Source organism: Marmota monax, unplaced genomic scaffold (genome assembly GCF_021218885.2).
Source record: "Marmota monax isolate L192 unplaced genomic scaffold, Marmota_monax_Labrador192_F-V1.1 WCK01_AAM20220418_F8-fsc00006, whole genome shotgun sequence".
NCBI classification, from domain to species: Eukaryota; Metazoa; Chordata; class Mammalia; order Rodentia; family Sciuridae; genus Marmota; species Marmota monax.
Genome location: NW_026693712.1, coordinates 10,153,004 through 10,178,430, shown reverse-complemented (window position 1 = coordinate 10,178,430; position 25,427 = coordinate 10,153,004). Strand labels below are relative to the sequence as shown.

The 25,427-nt window shown below is 40.8% G+C and overlaps 1 protein-coding gene across 6 annotated transcripts in view; it reads left to right on the top strand.

Moving 5' to 3' along the window:
- Positions 1-25,427, top strand: part of Ablim3 (actin binding LIM protein family member 3) — a 109,907-nt gene that overhangs the window by 16,941 nt on the left and 67,539 nt on the right. For all 6 annotated transcript variants that reach the window (XR_009228290.1, XM_058584230.1, XM_058584229.1 and 3 more), the window contains one exon: positions 20,168-20,305. Coding sequence is in view for 5 of the 6 variants with exons in the window: in XM_058584230.1 (XP_058440213.1) it covers positions 20,168-20,305 (138 nt within the window). In the remaining variant the exon portion in view is untranslated. The remainder of the gene's footprint in view (positions 1-20,167; positions 20,306-25,427) is intronic.

Genomic DNA, 25,427 nt, shown 5'->3' with positions numbered 1-25,427 from the left:
TTTATTTTCTTACAATTCTGGAAATGGAAGTCCAAGATCAAGGTATAGACAGGGTTGGTTTCTTCTGAGGTCTTTCACCTTACAGAAAGTTGACTCTCTGTTCCCTGTGTATTCACCCAGTCTTCCTTTGGTACATGCCTATGTCCTAATCTTGTGCATCCCTACTCCCCACCGCCACACATACACACATACCCAGTAATCACGTTACAGATAGTGGAAGTTGCATGACCATTTGATGGATTTCATTTGGGTTTTGGTCTTCCACCAGAATGGTAAACTTGACCATGTTGTGATTTCTATTACAGCGTGGTTTAGCCACAGGAATTTCCTGTACTGGTTGCTTCTTGCAAACAAGTTTGTTTCATTTAAGCTTCCTTGTGGGTTCAAGAAATACCTGTTGTAAGAAACCCCTGTCAAGTTCATCCTGACTGAAAACTTAATTCCTTCTTTCATCCATGGGTGTGTCCAAATGTCCCTTGAATTTATGGAGTGCCCTCCAGGGTATATAGATAAGAATAACATCCCTCCTCCTCAAGTAATTTACAATCTAATGGTGAAACAAAACAAGTATAAAAGCAACTATATTGCGGGTTAACTGTGCTGTAGGTCAGTGGTTTTCCAGATGTGGTCCCCAGACCCACAGCATTAGCATCATCTAGGAACTTGTTAGAAATGCAAATTCTTAGCCCTAGCCTTAGATCTGCTGAGCCAGAAACCCTAAGGTTGGGGCCCAGCAGTCTGTGCTTGACAAGACATCCACAGATTATGATACATGCTCATGTTTGAGAACTCTACTGAGTCCTAAGAAGCCTGTCACTGGGCTTTAAAGAAAGAAAGCTCATATGTGGAGGGGGAAGAAGGGAGAATCAGAGAATATTTCTAGAAGTGTGGTACATACGAGATGGGGCTTGAGGAGTGGGCAGGCTTTTTATATTTATATGTAGATGATCATATTTACTACAATTGCCATCTGCATGTTTATGTATTTCTTTCTACAAAAGTAATTAACAGCCTGGACTCTAAGTCGGAAGATCTGCTAGCTGTCCCTTATTGCATTTTAACTGGCTTGCTGTGAATGGAGGCTTCCACCAACATATGCTCAGTTACAGAGCTGGTAATTATGGTTGGAGGCATTTTGTTGGAGGACTCGTTCCAAACATAGCTTGAACCGGAGGTGGGGATTCTACCTCTATATCCAAGACAAAATCAGTTCAAAGCATTCTTAAAGCTCACAGTGGGAAGAAACTCTCTTAGTCATTTAACCTAGCCAAATAACCTCTGAGCTGATCTTGAAAGATAGGCAGCATTAGGACACTCTGCATAGACACACACCTCTTCCCCAACCCACTGAATGATCCTGTGTCAAGAGTGGGAAAATTATGACCTGAGGGTCTGACCTACTACCTATCTTTGTAAATGAAGGACATGTCCATTCATTTATATGGCTATGGCTGCTTTAAAACTATAATATTCGGGCTTTTAACCCCCTAATGAAGGCTTTAAATTAGTAAGAACTCAGATTACAGGTGACCAAAGTTTAATTCAAACCAGAGTTAAAGAATTAATTGACTCCTGTACCTTTGAGGTCCAGGGAGGAGCTGCCCATAGTAGCTATTCTCTTAAGATACCCATGCTGGTTCCAAATGGATAGTCTTATGTGCAGAACCTTCTAGAGATGTCTACACCTCCTGCCTTGAGCTTTCTCCCTGGCCACTTGGTCTATTTAACTGCCATGACTTCCTTCCCACCCCCCATTTCATTCCACACAGACCACTCTGCTAAATGCTGATACTTCTTCTGGGGTGGTGGTGGCATCTGCAGTCATCATATGAGCACTAGACTTAGAGTCAGAAGTCCTGGATGCTAGTCCTGACTGCCTTACTAAATAGCAAAAATATGAGCCAAGATGACAGGACACTTTGAAAATCAAAAAATTCTCAACAAATAGAGGGGTGGCTTCCATTCTTTTAGAATCGAAGCATATTTAAGCTGGCACAGGACTAATATTCATGTTATCCTTGAGGCCTTAGTGAAAAAAATGATTCATAAATATGTTTTAGTTGGCTCACATAGTATTTTTTTGTTTGCTTAATACTTGAGCCAACATATAAAAACTCAGAGTTTTGCTTTAAAATCCAGATTTCTGGTTTCACAGAGACCTGTCCCCATATAGCAGAAATTCCCTTTGTCTTTTTCCAACCCATATCACTTGCTTGTACCCATCAAACCTGAACTGATGCTCCCTGACTAAATACAACTATGCATCTGATTCCAAAAGAGATGATTTCACTTCTCTCTGCACCTCATAATCATGCAACCTTAGCCACTCTTCCCTAGAAGGGCAGCTCATTTCATCATGGGGCAACTCTAACTTCTAGGAAGTTTTCTGGATGGTTCATCCTACTCAGCATCCCCAAATGGGTAAGTGACTCACCTCCAAGTTTCCCAGTGGGTCACAAGGTGAAAAGTCAGAGACTCAACATGATTGTGGTCTTTTACCCCATCTGATGGAGGTGTTCTATCCCACAGTCCTTCCCCAGCCACTAACCTAGTGTCCACTTTAGGGATGGCAATGCTCTTAAAAAGTCATTTGGCATCAAGCTTATTTTTTGCTGAATCTCTACTTTTACAAACATTGAACAAGAGTTGGCACACTGTTTCTGTAGAGAACCAGATGGTGAATATCTTAGGCTTTGCAGACCATATAGTTTCTGTTGTGACTATGAAAGTCAAACCACAGAAGCAGCCATAGAAAATGCATTCATGAATGGGTGTGGTTGTGTTCCCATGAATTGATTTACAAAGGCAGGCAGTCGGCCAGAACTGATCCTGAGCCATGGTTGGCCCATTCATGCCATAGACTCATGAAATGGGCCAGGAAAAGAGAGATGTAGGTCTGTGTTGTGTGTCCCAATGTCATCTATATTTCAGGATTAGCCCAGATGAAATGTTTTCAAGGAATTCACCCTGATTACTTTGTGGGATTTTATCTCTATAGCATCAAGATTCCTATAGTACAACAGTTTTCAAAAATATTCTGGGTATCTCTGAGAGACCTCGAGACCCTGTGAGGGGACGAGAAGATCAACACCATTTGAATAATATTCCTAAGAAATTATTTTGCCTTTTTCACTCCCATTCTCTCATGAGTATACAGTTTTCCAGAGGCAATAGATAATGAGGTCATTACTCTGATGACATTGGTATCTGTGTTTGTATATTTTTGGTTTTTAAAAATTTCTCAAATATGATTTCTAATATGATAAATATTTATAGATGTAACCCACATAATAAAAGCTCTTTGGCGTTCACAGTAAAACTTGAAAGTATGGAAGAGTCCTGAGACCAAACATGTTCAGAACTGTTGGAACTGTAGGACTCTGGCTATTTCCCTTACCACAAAACACTTCTCACCTTATTGTATGGATTTTTCAGATACTCCCAAAAAGAATGTCATTCTTTTATAATAAGTTCTATGCTAATCATTGTATTTCATGGTTGCCCATGAATTCACACAATGCAAGTCTATTTATTTTACAAATGTTTATTGTAAATCATTGTGTACCATATATAATGCCTGGCATTGGGACAATGAGAGATGAGATCAACAGACACCATCTCTGCCCTCATCAAGCTTAGAGTCTGATGGAGAAAGCAGAGATTGAGCAAATAATCACAACCAACTGTATCAGTACATACTGAAAAATGTCCCCAGGACTCTAAGAACAAATGGCAGTAGGGTTTGTACTGTTGAGGGAAGTCAATGAAGAATCTGTAAGTGGAGGGGATCCTTCTCAAGCTGGATCTCAATCTTGGCATTATTGATATCTTAGACCAGATAATTTCACATTGAGGAGAGAAGAAGCAACTGTTTCACATGTTGTAGGATATTCAGCAACATCTTTGTCCTCTACATACTAGATGCCAATAACATATATGTACATGCCCCAGTTGTGACAACCAAAAATGTCTTTGGGGATTATCAAATGGCCCCAGTTGGGCAGTTGTCCCTAGTTGAGAACTGGTTATCTAGAAAAGAAGTGACATAGAAAGGTTACTCTGGCAGTCTAGGTGACACAAGCTTATGACTGGGACAGGGCTGGGGGGGGGGGCTGGATAGAGGAGGCTGACCTGGAGAGCTATGGAAAGGGTTCATCTATCTATACATGACTTAGTAATAAGTAGACTATGAGAGGACATAGGAAGGGGTCAAGGTGAATTTCATGGTTCATTATGTTGGGTTGACTTTGGTTTGCATAAATGACACTATCACACACTGGATTTGAACCTCAAGGTCCAGGGTTCAGAATCTATGATAAAGTGTGGGGAGACACCTTCAGCCACCTCTCTGCCAGCACAGTCACCTATGTTGTTCATCTCTGTCTGATGGGAGATGGCTCTAATAACAGACCCAAAACAGCTCTTCCTAAAAGAAATGACAACTTCAGAAAAGAAAAGCCATCTGCCAAGGCTGAGTGAATTAAATATGTGTTTAATCTAGCTGTATTAGGACATTATTTCAATGCCAGTTGACTTGTTTAAACATTGGCAATCACATTGGAGAAAACATACTTTGTAATACTCAGAAGGAGATTGGCACGTACGTTATCTTATGACAATGTTTTTGATACAAATTAGTATTAAATATCAAGATTTCTGAAATTCTCATCTCGGGGCTGAATAATGTGTGAATCTTCCTTCTACTCACTAACCTAAGAATTCTCAACCTTGACTGAGAAAAAAAACTTCAGAGGAGCTTGTTAAAAATGTAACATCCTGGGTGGGACCTGGGAATCTGTATTTTAGCAAAATACAGATGATAATCCCAGGTGATTCTGAAGCAGCTAGTTTAACTGTCCACTTTGAGAAATGCTTGTGCAGTGAAAAGCACCTTGAAGGAATTAATTGCAATTTCTTTCCACCACTGACTTCTGCCCTGTGACCCCTTCATTTCATCCCAGGTCTGTGTGGCCCATATGCCGATATCCAGAGCTGTTCCCACAAGCTTCCTCAGACTGCACTGGTTCAGTAGGGGGCTTGCAGCAATCAGTGACTGGCCCCAACTGAAACTGGCTTAGACAGTCCAGAGACATTTATTTTACATAGCAGGAAGCCCAGAGAAGGCTAAGGTAGATTAATTCAGATTCAACACCATCCAGCCCCCAGATTCCTCCCACCTGCAGTGGTTTCCTGCAGAGTTCATCAGCTGCAGTTCACACGTCACATATGGATGACAACATCCATCAAGGAAAACTTTCCCAGGGCCCAGTTCTTGCTCCAGGAGACCTCCACTTGAGTCTCCTTAACCAGGAGTGTATGTCTGCCTAAATCAACTCTCTGGCAAAGGGAGGAGATTACAACGATCTGTTTTCACCAATCAAGTTTTCCTCCTCAAGTCTGGGAAAGGTTACAGCCTTTCCCGAAAGACATGTCTGCTCCAGGGAGGGTCCCTTAAGAAAGAAAGGCTCTGTAAGCAGCAGAGAGAAAGGCTGCTGGGAAGGCAGCAGCTGGATCTTCTTTCTCTCTTGTGCATTTTTTCCAGTCTTTCCTCCACTGGAGTCCAAGACACAGTGGACAGGGGCCAGGTCCACCTCATTTATCATTATGTGTTCAAGATAACTTATTGATCATGTTAGATACATGAAGCCCAAAATGAAGGGGCCTTGAAGTATTTGTTTCTTTTAAATTGATGGAAGATTGTAATTTAGATGGAAAACTGAGTATTGGGACATAACTCAATTAGTTGCAAGTGAAAAAAGTCCCAACTCAAATGAACTCCATCTCTTTAAGAAAAAAAAAAGGAATATGCCATATTGGAGTTTGTGTAATTGGGAAATTCAAAAGCACAATGGCTTCAGGCCCATAAGGATCCACATATGTGACTGAGGCTCTTGGGAACCCATTCATTCTCACTTCTCCACCTGGATCAATGTGAGGAGCAAGATGGCACCAGGAATCCCAGACTATCTCCTCCTGGCTTAACAACCCAGATGGTTTCCCCAAGAGCTCTTCTAGGAGGAACCCCAGAAAAGATTAGGTCATGTGCCTAACAAGAAGAGTTTTGTAGCTCTCTACATTGGCCGGGTCTGGGCTACTTGCCCACCATGTACATGGACAGGGTCAGCCCCACCCAAACTCCCCAGAATGGCTTTCCTACAGGAAAGAGAGTTTCTATTGCCAGAAGAAGCAGAGAGCAGATGCTGATCAGGCAAAACAACAGATGTCCACTATACTTATGGATCAAAAAAAAAAATGTTTGCAGGGCATTATACATGGGTGAAACCATAACTGAGAACTGCTCATTGATACCCACAGAGATTAACATTTCCTCACATCCCCCAGAATGTACAGATTAAATTTGTATGATACTTTTTTTCTAAAGATAAATAAGAAAATTTTGTCTGTTAATTTGGGAGGAGGATCTTGACATTCTTTTCTTATAAAAGATGTCTTAAAGTGTTCTGCATCTTCCTTCTATTATCTTTTGATTTTTTTTCTTCTTCTCTTCTTGATTACTTGTCTTGCCTTGACTTCTTACTCTTATATATCATGAACCATCAACCTACTAAAAAATATAAAAATGCCATCTCTCCATGCTACTTCCTCCAATTTTTCTTTCTATATCCTCCCCTTTCCAATAAGAAATTGTGTATAATCTATCACCCCATCATTTATAATCTAATCACTCCTTGTGATTTTTTTTTACTAGTTTCTACCTTAGATTGCAGCTACAAATATGAATTGTGTGTCTACTAGTACCAGGTACTGGATTGAACCTTAAAGATATAGTAAAAAATAATAATAATAATAATCTCCTCTACCTCAGCTTGAAATTTTCTTTGGGGTAGAAACATCTCTACAATGTTTAACTTCATTGTAGCAGCAGTGGCAATAGAATTACTATTATCATATCTCATCATTACTCTAGCAAGCTTTGGGTTACATTGTCTAGTATGACATTGTACTTGGTGCTTTATGCATATTGCTTGCTGATCCTTTCAAAAATCCTGAAGAATAAATACTATTAATCTCACTTCAAAGATGGAGAAACTAAGGCTCAGTGACATGAAACATCTTGCTCAAACTCATACAGCCTGGACTTGAACCCATTTCTGATAGGTTCTATAGCCTATTCTCTCTTCAGCTCCCAGAGCTGCTCCAGAAGTGCTGGGTAAAACATGGAAATTAGCTGCTGTTCTTTGGTGAAGGTGAAGGTTTGGGTCCACCTCTCTGCCTGTGAAATGCAAAGTGTGGACTTTGAGTTGTGATTCCTTTGGTGAGGAGAAAGCTACAAGGGCTACTCCTTACCCTTACTCCTCTGCGAATAGACAGATATCCTTGAGGTTTCATTAATTTGGCCCCATCCCATGCATGCCCAATCTCAAACACATATCTCCCAAGAAACCTGGGCCTTAGTTTCTTCATTGGCAAAATCCTAAAGCTGAGTGTAGAAAAATATGCTATTTCTGAAGTCAGTACAATAGCCACTAGCCCATGTGAGTGTTGAGCACTTGAAATTGGCTAGTGTGACTAGGAACTGAATTTTTTATGGTAATTAATTTTAAATAGCCATATGTGACTAGTGGATACCATATTGAATAGCATAAAGCTAGAATTGTCTTTGTCATTCTATGACCACTATATAGAGCCTAGAGCAGCATTTTTAAACTGCATTTTGCAACCCCTAAGCCAATACAGAAATCAATTATTTGATTGCAAAAAATTTGTTAATAAAATGGAACAAAGTAATGAAATAGAACAGAAAAATAAAACATCAGTATACATTATGCATGCTAAAAAATATTTTAATTGTGAAATTTTTGTTTCACATATTTGTGCATTATAAAATAAATTTTTTTTCCAGCATGTCATGGTCAAAAACAGTTTAAAAACCACTGCCTATCACTGAGTAATGTCACTGAGACCTTGAGAGTGACATGCCAGTGTGACACTTCCTTATCCAGCCCGGGGCTCTACAAGACCTCATTTAAGGAGTATTCTGTTCTTCCAGATTCTACCAGCGTGTGGTGAGCATATGACTTCCCTCAGATAGTAATTTAAAGAGACTTTGTGATCATCTGTCTGTCTAGATGTAGAGACCCAAACTAGTGACCCCTAGGCAGAATCCAGCTCATACAAATAGGTTTCTTTGGGCCCTGTTTGTGCATGACTATAATCCCCAGGGGCCCAGTAGCTTCTTCCACTGTAGGTAGGTCAATCTCTTGAGCTTGGTCCCCTTGGTTGGTTGGATTTTGCCATTTGCATTACCTTTCTGGCCCCTGAAGGCATTGTATATTGGGCCTTGTGTTTAATACACATGGAATATTCTTATCTGAAAGGAAACTGTGCAATTACCAACTGTAGCCATTTTACTTTATAGATAAGAAAACAAGGGCCAGGGATGGGGAGTGGCCTTGCTGAGGCTCATACAAAGTTAACAGCTGAGAAGAAGCTGGTCTTCTCATAAGGAGAGGTTACAATAAGACAGGAAAAAAAGGAAGGGAGGGAGAGAAGGGAAGAGGGATGCAGAAATAAATGAACAGGAAAGATGAGGAAGAAGGGGAGGAAGGAGTTGGAAAGATCCTAAAGTCCTCCTCCCAGCCTGGGGAAGGGAAGGCCTGACAGACAGGTGGGATTTTGGTGGGGAGGGCCTCTCATAATTGCATAGTTATGTCCACTGATCCTCCAGTGCATGGATGACAGCAGAAGCCATCTGGAGTCATGCTGAACTTTAAGCATGGGTCAAGCAATTTAGATCCCAAAGAGGATCTGAGAATTGAATGTGCTTGAAGAGGTAATTCCGTGACTTGGACCTCTTCATGCCCTTCCCCCAAGCAAGTGTCCCTAATTTGAAATGATGACATTTTCCAATGTTTCCTGCTGGTCCTCGGGGGCCTGTATGTTGGGGACCCTGAGAGAGTTCTTCCCCTCACTGAGCCTCAGAGTTGCTGATGGGTGGGCATGTGGGTGAGACGGGACAGAAAGTTCCCCAGGGACTGCCTTGGGTGGGTTGGGGTGAAAAGTCGGTGGCCCTACCCCATTTCCATCACAGAGGCTATAGGACTGTGTGCCTGGGTTCTAGGCTGGGATCACAACTCCAATGCCTTCAAGCACCTGCAGTGCAGGAGAAAAGTCAGCCAGGGATAAGACTAAAGGATGAAGGTAGGAACCATGGTGATCAGCAGGAACTTGAAAACAAACACCAGGCCACCCAAATAAAGCATGTCTGGGAACCATATCCAATGCAAGCAACCCCTGGTCTAGAGAATTTCCCTGAGTGACCACCAGGTCAGTGTATGTTTGCATTCCATGCATGGTTTGCAACAGAATCAATATAACCTAGAGGCCATTTCATCGTTTCATTTTTAAGATAAAGTGTTCATAGCTTTAAAAAAAAAGTTCAGAAATTTCAAGACTAGAGATTTCTGTATTCCCTTCACTCTGATGCTGAGAACTTTGTGAGTCAAGGGGAGCCAGGCTGACAGTAGATACTCCTTGGATTTCCCTGCAGTATAGCAGAGCTTGATGGCCTGCCAGTGTCTCAGGAAGCAAACATTGTATAAGTATTAAAAACTCTGGCTCTGAGGCCAAGGACTTAGTCACTCATAGCACAAAGACAATTGCTGACTTCCTGAAGTTCCTCTATTTCCAACATGGTTTCCAGGGCCCCAGACGAAACCCAAATAGCATTTTTGAGATAAGTTATAGAGACACTGGAAATGTACTGCCCAGCTGGGGTGCAGAGCAACCCCATTCTCCCTTGTAGGAATGCATAGGCAGCTCCAAAGCCCAGGCAGCTCATCAGGGAGCAGATCTCTCTCCTCTCCCACAGGATACACTGGGCTAGAGATCCTGCTGGGAACACCCCCTAGAAGAGGAAAGAGAGGAGAGAAAGCTGAGTATCTCCCAGACCTGCTCATACCCATCTAAACCCCAGTTCTGACCTTTATTTGTTGGGTAACTTCAAATTAATTACTCTCTCTCTGTGCCTCAGATTCCTCATATAAAATGGAGGTTTCATGGCGTCTACGATGATAGAGTCGTGAGAATTAAATAAGCTGACCCCTATGGAGCACTTAGCACAGTGCCCACCACACAGCAATTACTCCTCTACTGTTAGCCATTTTTTAACTACTTCTCCAGACTCCTCAGTGTCACTGACTGGGGGTTTGTAGAGGTAGTGATGGATAGTCAGAGTGACAAGAGGATTGGAGTTGATCGATAGGAACCCACTTCAAAGTAGAGAAAGATCAAGGTTGGCAGACACCTAGGGATTTTTCCCTTTCTCTGTCAAGCCTTCTTGTCCAGTCCTCAGCCATTCTTATACAGCTCTGTGTATGATTTTCTTTTCAGTTGTAGTTGGACACCATACCTTTATTTTGTTTATTTATTTTTATGTGGTACTGAGGATGGAACTCAGTGCCTCACATGTGCTTGGCAAGTGCTCTACCACTGAGCCAAAATCCCAGCTCATATTCTTAAAACTCATGACCGAAAGTAGTCAGACGATATTTCTGAAATATGAACTGGCCTTTCCTTTGCCCACTCCTCTTGCTCCTTCCCTTTATTCAATGAGCAAGGCCTGCAAGGCCTCAGGCTAGGATGGGCAGCAGAAAGCAGGGACCAAGAATAGCTTCCTGGCTTTTGAATTTCAAAAAGCCTGTGCCCTCAGAAGAATAGGAAGCCTTCTCTACAGGGCCAGATGTCCTGGACAAAGCTGAGCAGGGAAGACAGAAAGGGCTCCCATATCCCCGGCTACCAAGATCCTTTCCCTGGCCCAGGGGTAGGGAGGAGGATCTCAGGAAAATAAAGGAGAACACAGATGCATTTGAGTCCTGAGAACGAGGCGCTGTGCTGGCCCTTTGGGTTGAGCCCATGGATAGCAACATAGTCAACAGAGAGGAAGGGATGGGCGGGCTGACTCAAACATAGTTTCCACTTATCTTGAAATAGATATAGATATAATTCACCCAAGCTGAACTTTAAGAAATAGAGAGCTCCTCGTGTTCTGGACGGCACATCTACCTCCTTGCTGGTGAGGCCCCTGCTATGGGGCTGCTTGGTGTCACCCAGATCCTCTGGCTGTAGCTGTCCCAGGGTGGGGGCTGTCAAACACAAGTGTCTGTCCATCCAAGAGCTTACCATTCTGACACACGTACTGGCAACACCCCTGGAAGAAGGCAGCTCATTGGCTACAGGCCATGACCTTGGAACAAGCTGATGAGCCCAGCAGGAAGGCTGCAGAGGAGGACTCGCTATTCCTGCAGAGGTTTTACAATATCCTTTTGCGTGTCAGACTGTATTCCTGACCTGTTGGCATGGGAATCTATGCCCAGGCCAGGGTGACCTGTGAAGGGATCCTGGGCTTCCCTGAGGACTCTGCCCTACTGCAGCTGCTGACACCTGAAGAGCTTACCTCTCAAAGAGCAGCAGGCACACCTGTAGGGCCCGGCCTGTCTATGCCACACAGTCTGCTTAAGGCTGCCTGGGAGCAGCAATCACAGCATCTTCTCCTCCCACCAAGGATACTGATTGTTCTTCCCTGCTTCCTGCTCTGTACTCTCCTAACCTCCTATATTTTTTTAAATTTTTTTAAAGTAATTTTGAACCAGCTGAGTAATGGGTGATTACTGTTGGGGTAAAGTTAAAGACCCCTTTAGGTTTCCTTCCCCAACTCCAACTCCTAGAAGCAACCAGTGCTGACACTTCTGTGCTTCAGGCAGTCAAACTCAGTGATTAGAGCTCAGGTTTTAGAGTCAGACTGCCCAGGTTCAGGTTCTGTCTCTGCCAATCACTGACTGCATGACCTTGGACAAGTGGCATTAGCTGTCTGGGCCCTGGTTGCTCATCCATCAAATAAGGAGAGCAGTGTCTCTGCTCTCATTACAAGAACTCAGAGAGGTGACATGTGTAGGTTGCTGAGTGTTCTTGCTGACACAGAGGAACCCCTCTAACTATGACCTATCAACCTTCCAGAGCTGCAGCTATCCATCCATCCCCCACTTCTTCCTGCATAACTTCAACTCCAGGCCCTCTCCTGTGCTTCTGCATCTTGGAACGCCAACCTCCAGTGCACTCACTCCAATACTAGGATTGGAGTATTGACCTCCAAATGTAGGATAATTTGGCCTTTCTGAATTCTCTGCCCACCTTTCCCTGCCTGGCCCTGGGTTTGGTGACAGCCCAGTCCCAGTCCATCCTCCCAGTTTCCCGCCTTCATCATGTCATCCTGGGACACCCTTGTGCACCGAGGCCAGCCTAAGCTGCTGTGCAAGCTGGGTGAACTTCCCAGGCCCCTCCTGGCCTAAGATTCTGATTCCAGGTGTTCTCTCAATGAACATAGACGTAATGACTTGTGAGATGACACACGTGTGGCCCTCAGAGCTTCCCAAAAGCAGAAAATCATTCACTTACTCTAAGCACATGCAACAAACACCAAACACATCCCCCGCTGGAAACAGCAGATGTGCCCAAAATACACCAACCCAGGATAACATAGATCATAGCCTCTCATTCCCACAGCAGGAAACACCCAGTTCACACATTTCTCTGCAGGATATATCAAGAGCATGTCAGCCACCCACTCTGCAGCCCACAGAAACCCATAAACAGAGCTCCAGGAGAAATAAAAGGTTGCTTAAGGTGGCGAATGGTCTGCAGTCAACAGCTTTTATCTTGACAGTCAGCAGGAAGAGAAAACCAGGAAACAGATCTTTGCTGGACTTGTCCAAAGATGGATTGGAGAAATGTTCAAGCCAAGCTCAGGCCAGCTGGTAGGGGTGATTGAGGCACAATTCCTGCATTGCGTTTGAGGTAAGGATACTTAGCTTCAGAGATCCTTTGCCATTAATGATTGCTCATTGTGCCCAATTTTATGCAAGCAATGCACCAAGCACTTTTATATGATATAAGTAATTTAATACTCAAAATGACTTGAGTTATTCCTACTCTAGAGATAGAGAAATTGAGGACCCAGAATATTGTAACTTGCTCCATCATATGGCCAGCGAGCAACAGGGCTACCATTCAGCCTCAGCCCACCTGACTCTAGCATCCATATGACGTTGCTGTCCCACTTGCTTCTCACCCCTTCCAGTGCAGGGATCCCATAACTCAGTGGTCTCAGTATAGAGATGGCGTGGTGCCACCAATCCTGATTCAACTCTGAATTCATACCCAATGCCCTGTTATGAACTACCAGACCTCCTATACAGACCACCTTAACATTTCAGGCAGCTGATTTCTACCTGAGAAATGCTGCACCCACACTTGAGTCTCCTGAGTACTTAGGGAATCATTGTGAACACACTTGGGGTACTTTGGGCTTTAATGAAGATGTGTGAAGCCACAGTGTGACAGACGCTGTACCCTGGCCCCAAAGGTATACATTTCCCTGGCTGTGGGCTGCTGCCAGCTCATTGCTGAATTGGTGGCTCCTTTGCTTGATGTTTCACCTTTCAACCAGAGCTCCTCTGTTGTTATTACACTTCCAGCCAATTATTCACAGTTGTGATGTGTCTCCAAGTCAGTTTTGTCACTTTTTAAATTATGCGCCAGCATAGCAAAGGTACTCCTTCCTTTTAAAGACTATTTTAAAGACACTCTATTAAAATGTGAGAACATTTTTATCTACAAGGTCAAGTGACCCTCAATGGAGGAAAGAAGAAATGTACAGGCAGCCCCTGGGTAAAAAGGACATGCCTTAGGTTATAGTGCTTCCAAGAGGAATCGTGCATGATCTGCTTTTAAAAGAGACTAATAAATCTGATAGCTTAAGACACTGTCTGGTTTAAAAATGGGTCCAGTTAAAATGGAGAAGAGAGAACGCAGAGGGAGAAAAATAAACAGAGGCAGAACCACTTGTTAATTGGAGGAAACCTTATAAATCATTTTGGTCCCAAGGAGGAATTGAGTTAAATGATTTGCCCAAGACCAGAAAACTAAGTAAGAGCAGAGAGGAAGTTGAAACTCAGGTTAGTGTCAGTACTCTCTGTCGAGGAGAAACACACAGAGGTGAAGACAGAGAGGGGAGGAAGGGCAGGCACAGGTAGCAGATCACAGCCCCCTTTGCGGGAGCTCAGTCTCACCTGCCTTGCCAATGTGAAATGATCCAACATAAATAGTCTTCAGGTGATCTCTATAACATTTAGAGAAAACTTTACTTATAAATTTAACTGTGGAACTGAGGCACATTTTCTTATAAAACTCTTGAAGATTCAGTATGCGTATAAAAGAGGGTTTACTCTTTCCGATCTTTAATTTTTAATCTCGAAGGCGTTGACCAGTGGATTGTCTGTCTTAAAAAATTCTACTGACAGCATCGCCAACTGATTTTTTTCACTTTTGTTCTTGGAAAAATTAAGATTGTTTAATCATTCAGTGCCCGAAAAATTGTGATTTTTTTTTTAATCAGTACTTATTACACTGCTAAGAATCTTTTGTTTCTACATCAAATTCAGGATGGGTGAATGTGTATGTAATTGATTCCAATTGCAAATCATTTTTTAATTACAACTTTAGAATTCTTCAGGGATAAAAATGAATAATTTAAGTCAGAGGTGGTATTAGTGACTTAATTTGTACTTGCTATTTATATATGACTAGGATTCCATCAGGTTTAACTTATCCTCTGCCTGTTATACTATTTTTTAAACTATGTGGCTGCATTGTTCAGTATGGTAGCCACTAGTCACATGTGACTATTTAATTGTGAATTTAAGTAAAATTTAAGTTAAATGAAAAATCCAGTTTCTCAGTCACACTAGTCACATTTCAAGTGCCCAATAGTTATATATAGCTAGTTCACTTTTGTGCTAGACACTGTAGATATAGAAGATTTCCATCGTTTCAGAAAGTTCAATTGGAGAGTACATCTTAAAGGCTGGTAATAGGAGTGTCTTTCCTGGGTCCCCTGTGCTGGCCAAGTAATTCTAAAAGAAGCCAGAGATTCTCTGCATGCATTTCAGGAACATCTCACATAATCTTTATGTCTCCATACAAAATACCAAAATATATATACAAAAATATGTATACCAAAATACCACAGACAGTCCCACAAATGAACAGAGTTAATGTCCTGTGAGGCTGATGGCTATTCTTAAATGGTGCTCTCAAGCCTAAAATTTCTAATGTATGAAGTAGTTTGAAAAATTTCATGTTGTTTTAGTCAGCTTTTTCACTGCTGTAACTAAAAGACTCGACCAGAACAACTGTAGAGGAGAAAAAGTTTATTTGAGGGTTCACAATTTCAGAGGTCTTAGTCTATAGAAGCCCAGCTCCATTCCTCAGGGAGAAGAGGCAGAAGAGTGTGGTGGAGGGAAGCAGCTCACATGATGATCAGAAAGGAGAGAGAGAGAGAGAGAGAGAGAGAGAGAGGGAGACTCCATGCTCCAGATACAAAATATATACCCCAATGGTCCCAAAGGAACACCCCTCAGTGCCCACCTCCTCCAGCCACATCCTACCTGCCTTTAGTTACTACTCAGTTAATTGCCATCAGGGTATTAATTCACTGATGGGGTTAAGACTCTAAACCCAATCATTTCTTCTCTAAACCTTCTTGTGTTGTCTCACGCATGAGCTTTTGGAGGACACTTCACATCTAAACCGTAACACATATATAAATCAATTTTTTCAAAAAAAGACATTTTCCCGAACAACTAATAATAAAAATTTTTTAAAAAGACATTTTTCCCATAATATGAAAGTTATAAATCACGTGACTGAACTCTTAATTTTAATACTTACTGGGATAAACATTGGTGGAAATAATAACCAGCAGAAAATCAATCAAATTTCAGCATTTAGGGGACATGCTCAGTGGAGTGCTTGCCTAACAAGGTCTTGGACTCAATCCTTGGTACTACAGCAACAACAAATACACACATATCTCAGCATTTTTTTTTTTTTTTTTTTTAGTTTTCGGCGGACACAACATCTTTGGTTGTATGTGGTGCTGAGGATCGAACCCGGGCCGCACGCATGCCAGGCGAGCGCGCTACCGCTTGAGCCATATCCCCAGCCCCATATCTCAGCATTTCAAGGAAGCCACAAATTGATGGAAAGAAACACTTCCCCCAACATACCTACACAAACACAGAATAAGGTTGGATTAAGCTCCTGATCTAATTAGCCAAGAATATAAAATCTTATTGGAAACGAGGTGGCTTCCAGGACAGAAGCAGATGTGGCCGATCTCAGCCTAGCTTCCCTGACCCCCACACTTCCTATTGCTACTATCTGGAGAGAGGAAGGTCTTGCCACATGTGTATGATCGAATCTTACTGTCCTTTTATAGCCACAGCTTGCATCAGCAATCTGGAAGAATTTGCACCAACGATTCATGGATGCATGAATTTCTGTGTATGAGTCTATTTACAAGCATCAGACACTCCTGGAGCCCTGGCCACACTCACCATCACCAAAGCAACATCCTCATCCGAGGGAAGCAACAGAGCTAGTCCTTCTGCCCCAACAGGCCTATTTTCCTAATCCATCCCCTCACTCTGACTTTATATCTTTTAGATAAGGGGGTTCAAAGACTGAGTTCTGACTGAGGATCATTCTCACAAATCCACTTCCCCAGAAAATTGAACCAAATTAGAAAGATGTAATCGATCTTGGAAGTTGATTCCTGAACCATAAGGCGGGTAGAATTAGGAGACATAGATAAAAATGTGTGCAGTGACTCGGCAGGGACTTTGGGAGACGTTCAAGAGCCCTGTCACTGGTGGGGATGGTCGGACTATTTGTTCTTGTTTTATTTCCAGACTCACAGCTTTGCTTCCCTTGGCAATGATAGATCACTGCACTGCTCATATAAACAGGATTTACATTTTTCTCATAAAGGGGAAGAGAGAATGAAATATTTTCCTGGGGGTATTGAGCAGGAATCAGAAAAAAAAGAAGAAAAGAAGATTGGGCTAAATAGAATATTTATGGACATGCTAGGGTTGGGGAAGGACTGCTCTGAGCCATGGGGAGGGTGTCATGGTTGTGATACTAGTGAACATCTGCAGGATATATAACGCACTTCTTCACGTTAACCCACTTGAAGAGTTAATTAAGGCTGGGGTTTAGCTCAGTGGTAGAGTGCTTGCCTAGCACGCATAAGGCCCTGGGTTCCATCCTAACACCACAATAAATAAATACATAAATAAAATCCAAAGAATTAATGATTAGTTAACTACTTGATTTGTTTATTTTATTTTATTATCTTGAATTTAAGAAAGAAAGGAAAAAGAGCTGCAGAGGAAGGAGAAAGATTGTGAAATGGACTTTTTTTCCTACCCTACTTAACAAAATTGTCAGAAGCCAGTTTCAGGGCTCAGCAACCGGGATCTTATATCTCCTTATACATAAGAGATAACCAGAGGTCCTATTTCTTTGTTTCTAATTAGCCAAGAATATATAATCTTATTGGAAATGAGGTGGCTTCCAGGACAGAAGCAGATGTGGCCGATCTCAGCCTAGCTTCCCTGACCCCCACACTTCATATTGCTACTATCTGGAGAGAGAGAGGTCTTGCCACATGTGGATGAAAGAGGGAAATGGATGAAATCAGTTATGGACACCATAGACCTCTTTGAAAATATGAATATAACTATAGAAGAACACACGTAATAACAAGTTTATTTAGAAAGAAGTATCAGATCCCAGATGGATGAGATGGGATAGTTTAGGTTGTGCTGCAGTAACAAAAAGTTTTGGAGGCTATGAAAACAAAGACTTGTTATTTCTTATGATAGATGTTTATCGTGGGTTGGTGTGGAGTTCTATTCCATGACTCCTCTATCAGGGATCCAAGCTGATGCCTACTGGACGTCAACTGAGACATCTGTCTCTTGTTGGTGGGTTAGGGAAAGGGTAATATGGTAGATCATATCTGGCTCCAAAGGTTTCCAACCAAAAGGGACACACACAATTTCCATTCACATTTCATTATTCAGCAAGTTTCCACATGCAATTCTTCATGTGTCAGGAGGAAAACATTTAAATTTTAGTTAACAAAATGACTACTACACTGTCAAGAAAGGGGTTCTAATTAATCCTAAATTAATTAATGTTTCTGAGTGTGAATTGAGGAACCTTCTCCCTGGGCCACTAGGAGATGCCTATAGGAGAGATTTGGTTCCTCACTGGCAAAATTATCTCTACAATTTATTCATAGTGAAGTTGGACCAGACAGCTTATAATATCTCTTCCAACTCTGGGATTCTGTGATCTAGGCAGGTAACTCTAATTCTTCTATGCCAGATAAACAGATTTAAGATGGTCAAGCTGAGCATCTATTTCAGGGAAAGGAGATGTCTAAGGGTAACTACGAGCAGGTTAACAAGAGACTTAGTATTTCAGTGGAGCTTCTCAGCATCATCAAATGCTGTCCACAGCAGTCTAGTTCCCAGTGGCTTCAGCCCTGTTCACAATTACTACCAGCCTTTTTTTCTCAGTTGCACACATTGAACATTTTCTTAAAATTGTGGAAAGTACTGTTCAAAGGCAGCTTTAAAATGAACCCCTTCAACAGCCCCTTTCCAGCCAGGATGCCTCCCTTCAGGCCTTCTGTCTAGAAACTCTGTGCTACCATTGACCAACCACCTTCATTTTATACATGTGAAAACTGAGGCCCAGAGAGGGGCTGTAACTTGATTAACTCAAAGGCCAGATGGAGCCAGGGCCATCACCATTTCTTTGAGACTCAAGAGTGATTTTTCAGGACCCAAATTCCCCTTGACAAGTTTGGAACATAATTTTGATCCAGAGGTCACCCAAGAAATTGAGTTTCTGGATGATTGACTTTGAAATACAACTATCCATAACTTAATCATGGGGATAGGTTCTGAGAAATACGTTTTAGATGATTTTGTGATTGCACAAACCTCATAGCATATACCTTCACAAATCAGGATGATGTAGGCCAATCACTTGGCCTGGCCTCTTGATACAATCAAGAAACATGATAAACACAAGATGTATTATACTGTTACTGGCATACTGTTTTATAGTAAAGTTTTTTCTTTTTAAGTATAAGGATCTCACTCTAAAATAATAATAATAAGGATAGAATAATATGGCACAACTATCCCACTCTTTTTGGTATTGATCGTAGAGAATTAAAGTCGTCATGCCATAGTGATATGTGCACACCCATGTTTACAGCAACACGATTCACAATAGCCAAATTATGGAACTAACATTTGTGTCCATCAACACATGAATGAATAAAGAAAATGTGGTATAAATATACAATGGAGTTTTATTCAGCCGTAAAAAAGAACAAAATTATTTTCAGGAAAATGGATGGAACTTGAAAGCATTGTCTTAAGTGAAATAAGCCAGACTCAGAAAGTCAAGGGTCATATATTTTCTCTTATATGTGGAAGCTAAAGGGGAAAAAAAGAGGTGTCTCATGAAAATAGAAAGAAAACTAGTAGAATAGAAATGGAATTAGGGAAAGAGAGGAGGGGAGGGAAAGAGGAAGTACTAGGGTATGAAATTAACCAAATTGTGTTATATGCATGTACAAATATGTAACAATGAAACCTCTTATTATGTACAACTATAATGCAGCAATAAAAAGTATAGTGATAGCAAATACATAAACCAGTAACACATTCATATGTTATCATTGTCAAGTAATAGGTACTGTATGTAATTCTATTGGGCTATACTTTTGTAGGACTAGCAATGCAACAGGTTTGTTACACCAACATCACCACAAATACATGACTAACGTATTGCACTAGGATATTACGACAGCTACAACACCATCAGGCAGTAGGAAATTTTCAGTTCCATTCTGATGTCCTGAAACCAGCATCATCTATCTGACATTGACTGGAACATTGTTATGCAGCACATGACTCTACTCTAGTTCCCCTTTTTTTATTTGTTTATTTTCTGTTCCAGAATTTGGCTTCCTTTACTGCAAGGAAAAGTTATGCTCACTCCTAAGTCTTTGCCTGCTTACGGAGGTTTATGGACTCACATCCTAGTGCAACTCAGTGCTGTTGAGCTTGGCACACTCGTCAGGATGATGGATTTGGGGTGGAGGACATCTAGTCATGTCTACCCTTTCTGCTTTTTCTTCCAGTTAAATTATGATAATGTCTCATGGAAGTTTCGTGTTTCTATTTTTGAAGAATTAACCTCTCGTTTCTTCCCACAGTTCCTTATCAGCAGAATCCTTACAATCCCCGGGGCGGCTCCAATGTCATCCAGTGCTACCGATGCGGAGACACCTGCAAAGGAGAAGTTGTTCGGGTCCACAACAACCACTTCCACATCCGATGCTTCACCTGTCAAGGTAGGAGGCCCCACTTCCCATCTACCTGCTCAGACTCCTGGTCATGCTGTCTGCCAGAACGTGCCCCAGGGACAGAAAGAACAAATGCAGGCAGTTGGGATCTATAAAGGCCTGAAGAGACTTTCTCTCAGCCTGTTCTCATGAGAATCCTCCCTCAGACAGTGTGGAGTGAAGCAGGTAAGAGTGAGGGCAGTGCTGGGTGGAGAACCAGGCAACCTGGTGACCTTGGAGGGATGGTGTCCACCCAGGAGAAAGGCCATCCTGCAAGCTTAACTTAACACACCTGAAAAGGTGCCTGGCTTGTGCCTGCCTGTAAGTCAGCTTGAGAGCAAATGATAGTGCAAGCTTTCTTGGCTAAAATCAGTCTGGATCTGATGAGCACCTGTTATGTGACAACATGACTGTCCTTAAAGAGTCAGTTTAACAAGGGAGAAGATTCATCTTGACTTTAGTCAGGTTTGTAATTTGGAAGCAGGAGGATGTTGAGTTAGCTCTAATTGGCACAGCTGATCCATGGCTAATTATAGAACCCTAGACTCAGCCTCCTTAAGAGTTCCTAAAGAAGGGTAATGGAAGCAGAAAAGGGAAAGGGGCTCAGCTGAAAGAAGAAGAGGAGTCCTCTGACCCAAGAGGCAATATGCCCTTTTGCAATGTCCCAAATAAATGTCTCTCCTGCCTGCGCTTCCTGTTCTCCATATCCAGGCCTCCCTGCACACAGACCAGCCATTCTTATCGTGGATTATTTTGGGTTTAGAAAATGTTTGGTTTTAATTCTTGCGCCACAGGAGTCTTATTAATAAGGAAGTTGGGGCCCAATCCCACATGATGGAGATTATGGCCTACTTTTTCTTCTATTAGACGCAGGGTCTCTGGTTTTATTCCTAAATCCTTAATCCATTCTGAGTTGAGTTTTGTGCATGGTGAGAGATAGGGGTTTAATTTCATTTTGTGGCACATGGATTTCCAGTTTTCTCAGCACCATTTGTTGAAGAGGCTAACTTTCTCCAATGCATGTTTTTGGCACCTTTGTCTAATATAAGATAATTGTAGTTTTGTGGGTGAGTCTCTTATAGCAGCACAATTCACAATAGCTAAATTGTGGAACCAACCTAGATGCCTTTCAATAGATGAATGAATAAAAAAAAAGTGGCATATATACACAATGGAATTTTACTCAGCAATAAAAGAGAATAAAATCATGACATTTGCAGGTAAATAGATGGAATTAAGGAAGATAATGCTAAGTGAAGTTAGCCAATCCCCAAAAAACAAATGCTGAATGTTTTCTTTGATATAAGGAGGTTGATTCATATTAGGATAGGGGGAGGGAATATGGGAGGAATCGACAAACTCCAGACAGGGCAGAGGGGTTGGAGGGGAAAGGAGGGGGCATGGGGTTATAAATGATGGTGAAATGTGAGATGATCATTATTATCCAAGTACATGTACGAAGTCACAAATTGGTGTGAATATACTTTGTATACAACCAGAGACATTAAAAATTGTGTTCTATATGTGTAATCAGAATTGCAATGCATTCCACTGTCACATACAATTAATTAATTGATTGATTTTTTAAAAAAAGAAAAGAAAATGTTTGGCTGAAACCTGTAACTCATACCCGCTTTTTAGGTTTGTCCTGGTAAAATTTGAAGAACACTTTGTGTTTGATTTTCCCGGTGACTGCCCTTTCAGATATTTGCAGCCAGCTCTTCTTGCGTTGAACTATATATATTGCAGGTCCTCGAATTAGGCCTCATCTGAAATGGTCACATGAAACTTCATTTCTGTTAATGTGACTGATATGAATTGACTTCCTGAGGAGCCACTTCACACAATTGACTTATGTTGAATTTATCATGAAAGCCCACAGTATCTTTTCTTATCAGTAACTGCTTCATATTAGTAGTAAAAGAAATACTTATAATTTTAAAATTTCTAAATGAGGAGGCTATTTAAGGTAACCCATCTCCTTACTGGTTACTGTTGGAAATCAAAATCTCAGATATCTGAGATTGACTTCCCCTGTCATGGAGAAAAATCCTGGACTTCTTTAATCATGATCTAATTGGCCGCTGCACTGAGAAAATAAATTACACATTCATAGTCCCTAATTTATTTATAGAAGCTTGAATGAGATATATTTCAATTGGTGTGATTTAAATTTTATGCCAATAATTGATAAACTCCTTTAGTCCAAATTGAACTTTAGTAGTATCTTGGCAAATGACTACTTTTACATCCTCAGAAGTTAAGGCAGGACAAAGTAAAATTGTTACAAGGAGGTATGGGATGTGACTGCAATTATATTCTAAGAGAGTGCTATTACTTACCTGTTACTGAAGCACAGTGGACTTGTGCTTCCATGTGGCTTCTTATCCTTGAAGATGCTGGCTTGGGCTCATTCTTACAGTGGTCTCAGAGCTCTAAAGTGCAACAAGAGCGTGGGCTTTGTAGGTCAGACCTTTCAAGCCTTAGCCTATGTCACACTGTTAATGTCCTGCCTTTGGCAAACAAGTCAATATCAGATTTCAAGAGTGTGAATGCAGAGAAGGGAATAATTTGGCCATTGTGACAATCTACCACAAGGAAGTTGTAGAATCTCTTTCCATGGAGATTTTATGGGTGGAGGATGACATCATTTTTCTGAATATTTTCCATGTCAGCTTGTTTAGAGGAAAAACGAAGGATAGAAGATTGATTTCCAACAGTAACCAGTAAGGAGATGGGTTACCTTAAACAGCCTCCTCATTTAGAAATTCTAAAATTATATGTATTTCTTTTACTACCCTTTTAACATATGATACTGTGCAGGCATGAAAGAAAGGAATCTGCAGAGGTTAAAAATAAAAGAAAAGAAAAAGAGGAGGAATCCTGGTGTGACTACCAGTTCAAGGTTTCATGCTGATGGGTTTTGTTGAACCCTGGAGACCTTGAGCTTTGACCTTCATGTCTAAATGGGTCATGGAGATAAAGAAAATCCTAGAGCCTGGACAAATGGGAATATAATAGGAGACTTCAGTGTAAATCTGAGATTTCCCCCACAGAAATCTGGGTGAGAAATAAATTGGCCCTGGAGAAGAAGACAGAAAAGAAACTTGCCTGACCCTGTGCCTGGCACAGGATAGAGGGGGCTAAAACTTGTACAAAACTCTCTCTTCACTACATCATTCATGGATGATATTCATGCCGTGCATTTGGTGGAAATTTTTTTTTAAATAAAGTGGAGAATTTAGAAGAAAGTCACATGGTTGGCAAATGGCAGAGGCAAATAATAATCCTTGTGGAAGAGACTCAACTTTACTCCAGGCTCCTAAAATGTTCCCATAGATAATGTTATTAAGAAAATGAGTAACTCAGTTAAAAACACTCAAATCATAATGGAGAGTGAACCAGGAGAAACAATGAGAGAACCAGAACCTTGAAGACTTGGTTTATTGAAATTTTCTACCATTATATTAGAACTATATAATAAAACCTTGCAGGAAAATATAAAAGAAACATACCTACACACATCAGAGAGAAACCTCAGATCATCAAAAAATAAAGAGATAATCTTAAATATAGCCAGAGACAAAAGACAGATCATCTGCATATGAATGGTAAATAAGCTGACAGCTAACTTTTGATAGCAACAAAGAAACAAGAAATGGTGGAATAATATCTTTAATATTCTGGAAAAAAAACTGTCAAAGTAGGATTATGTATTCAGCAAAACTATCTTTCTAGAACAAAGGCAAAGATACAGATAAACATTATTCTTAATGGTGAAAGACTGAATGTGTTTCCCTTTAAGATCAAGAACAGCACAAGGATGTCTGATCTCACCACCCTAGTTAACAGTACACTGAAGTTTCATGCTAGGTTAATTAGATAAGAAAATGAAGTAAAAAGCATCCAAATCAAAAATGAAGGCATACATGATCTTGTACATAGCAAATCCTAAGGAATACACTAAGGAACTATGAGAACTAATAGACAGATTCATCAAGATTTCCAGACACAAGATCAACATACCAACATCAATTGTTATTTCTATGCCCCGGCAATGAACAACCTGAAAATAAAATTGAGAAAAAAATTTGATTTACAATACCATACTATTTTAAGGTATAAATGATGCAAGATATTCAAATTCCTGAAAATAAAATTCTGAATTAATATGACTGCTAAAAATAATTAAGTAATTAATTTAAGAAATAAACATGGAGAGATTTTTTTAAAATAAAAACACAGAAACAAATTTAACAAATAGGTGCAAAACTTACACTATAACAACTATAAAAAATTAAAGAAACCCTAAACAAGTGGAAAGTCATCCCATGTTCATGAATCAGAAGATTTAATATTGTTAAGACAGCTATTCTCTTCAAGGGGATCTATAGACTTAATGCTGTCACAGCTCATAACAAAATACTATAGACAACAGGGTGGCTTAAACAATAGAAATTCACTTTCTTTCTCCACCCCAGCCTATCTTCTCACATTTCTATAAACTGGGAAGTCCAAGATTAAGGTGACATTATGGTTGGGTTCTGGTGAGGACTCTTCCTGACTTGCAGATGACCACCATCTTGCTGTCTTTGCCTGGCAGAGAGAGAAGAAGACAGATAGACAGCTCTCTGGTTGTAAGGGTACAAATTCTCATTTGAACCCAATTATCACAAAGTCTACATCTCCAAACATAATCACATTGGAGGTTAGGACTTCAGCATTTGAGTCTTGGAATTGGCATAATTCAGTCCATAGCAAATGTAATCTCTGTCAAAAGACTTCTTTGCAGAAATTGACAGAAGGTTCCTAAAAATTCACATGGAATTTCAAAGGACATAGAATAACCAAGCAAAACAAAATTTGAGAACCCATACTTCTCACTTTCAAAACTTGCTATAAGATTCTAGTAAACCATACAGTGTGGTAGTAGCACAAGGATAGACATAAATCAATTTAATTGAACCAAAAGTTCAGATATAAACCTTTACATTTATAATTAGTTAATTTTCAGCAAAGTTGCCAAGATAATTCACAGGGAAAGACTACTTTTTTTTTTCAAAAAAAAATGGTACAGAAAAGGGAAATCAGATTTTTTTCACACATACATAAAAATGAACTCAAAACAGAT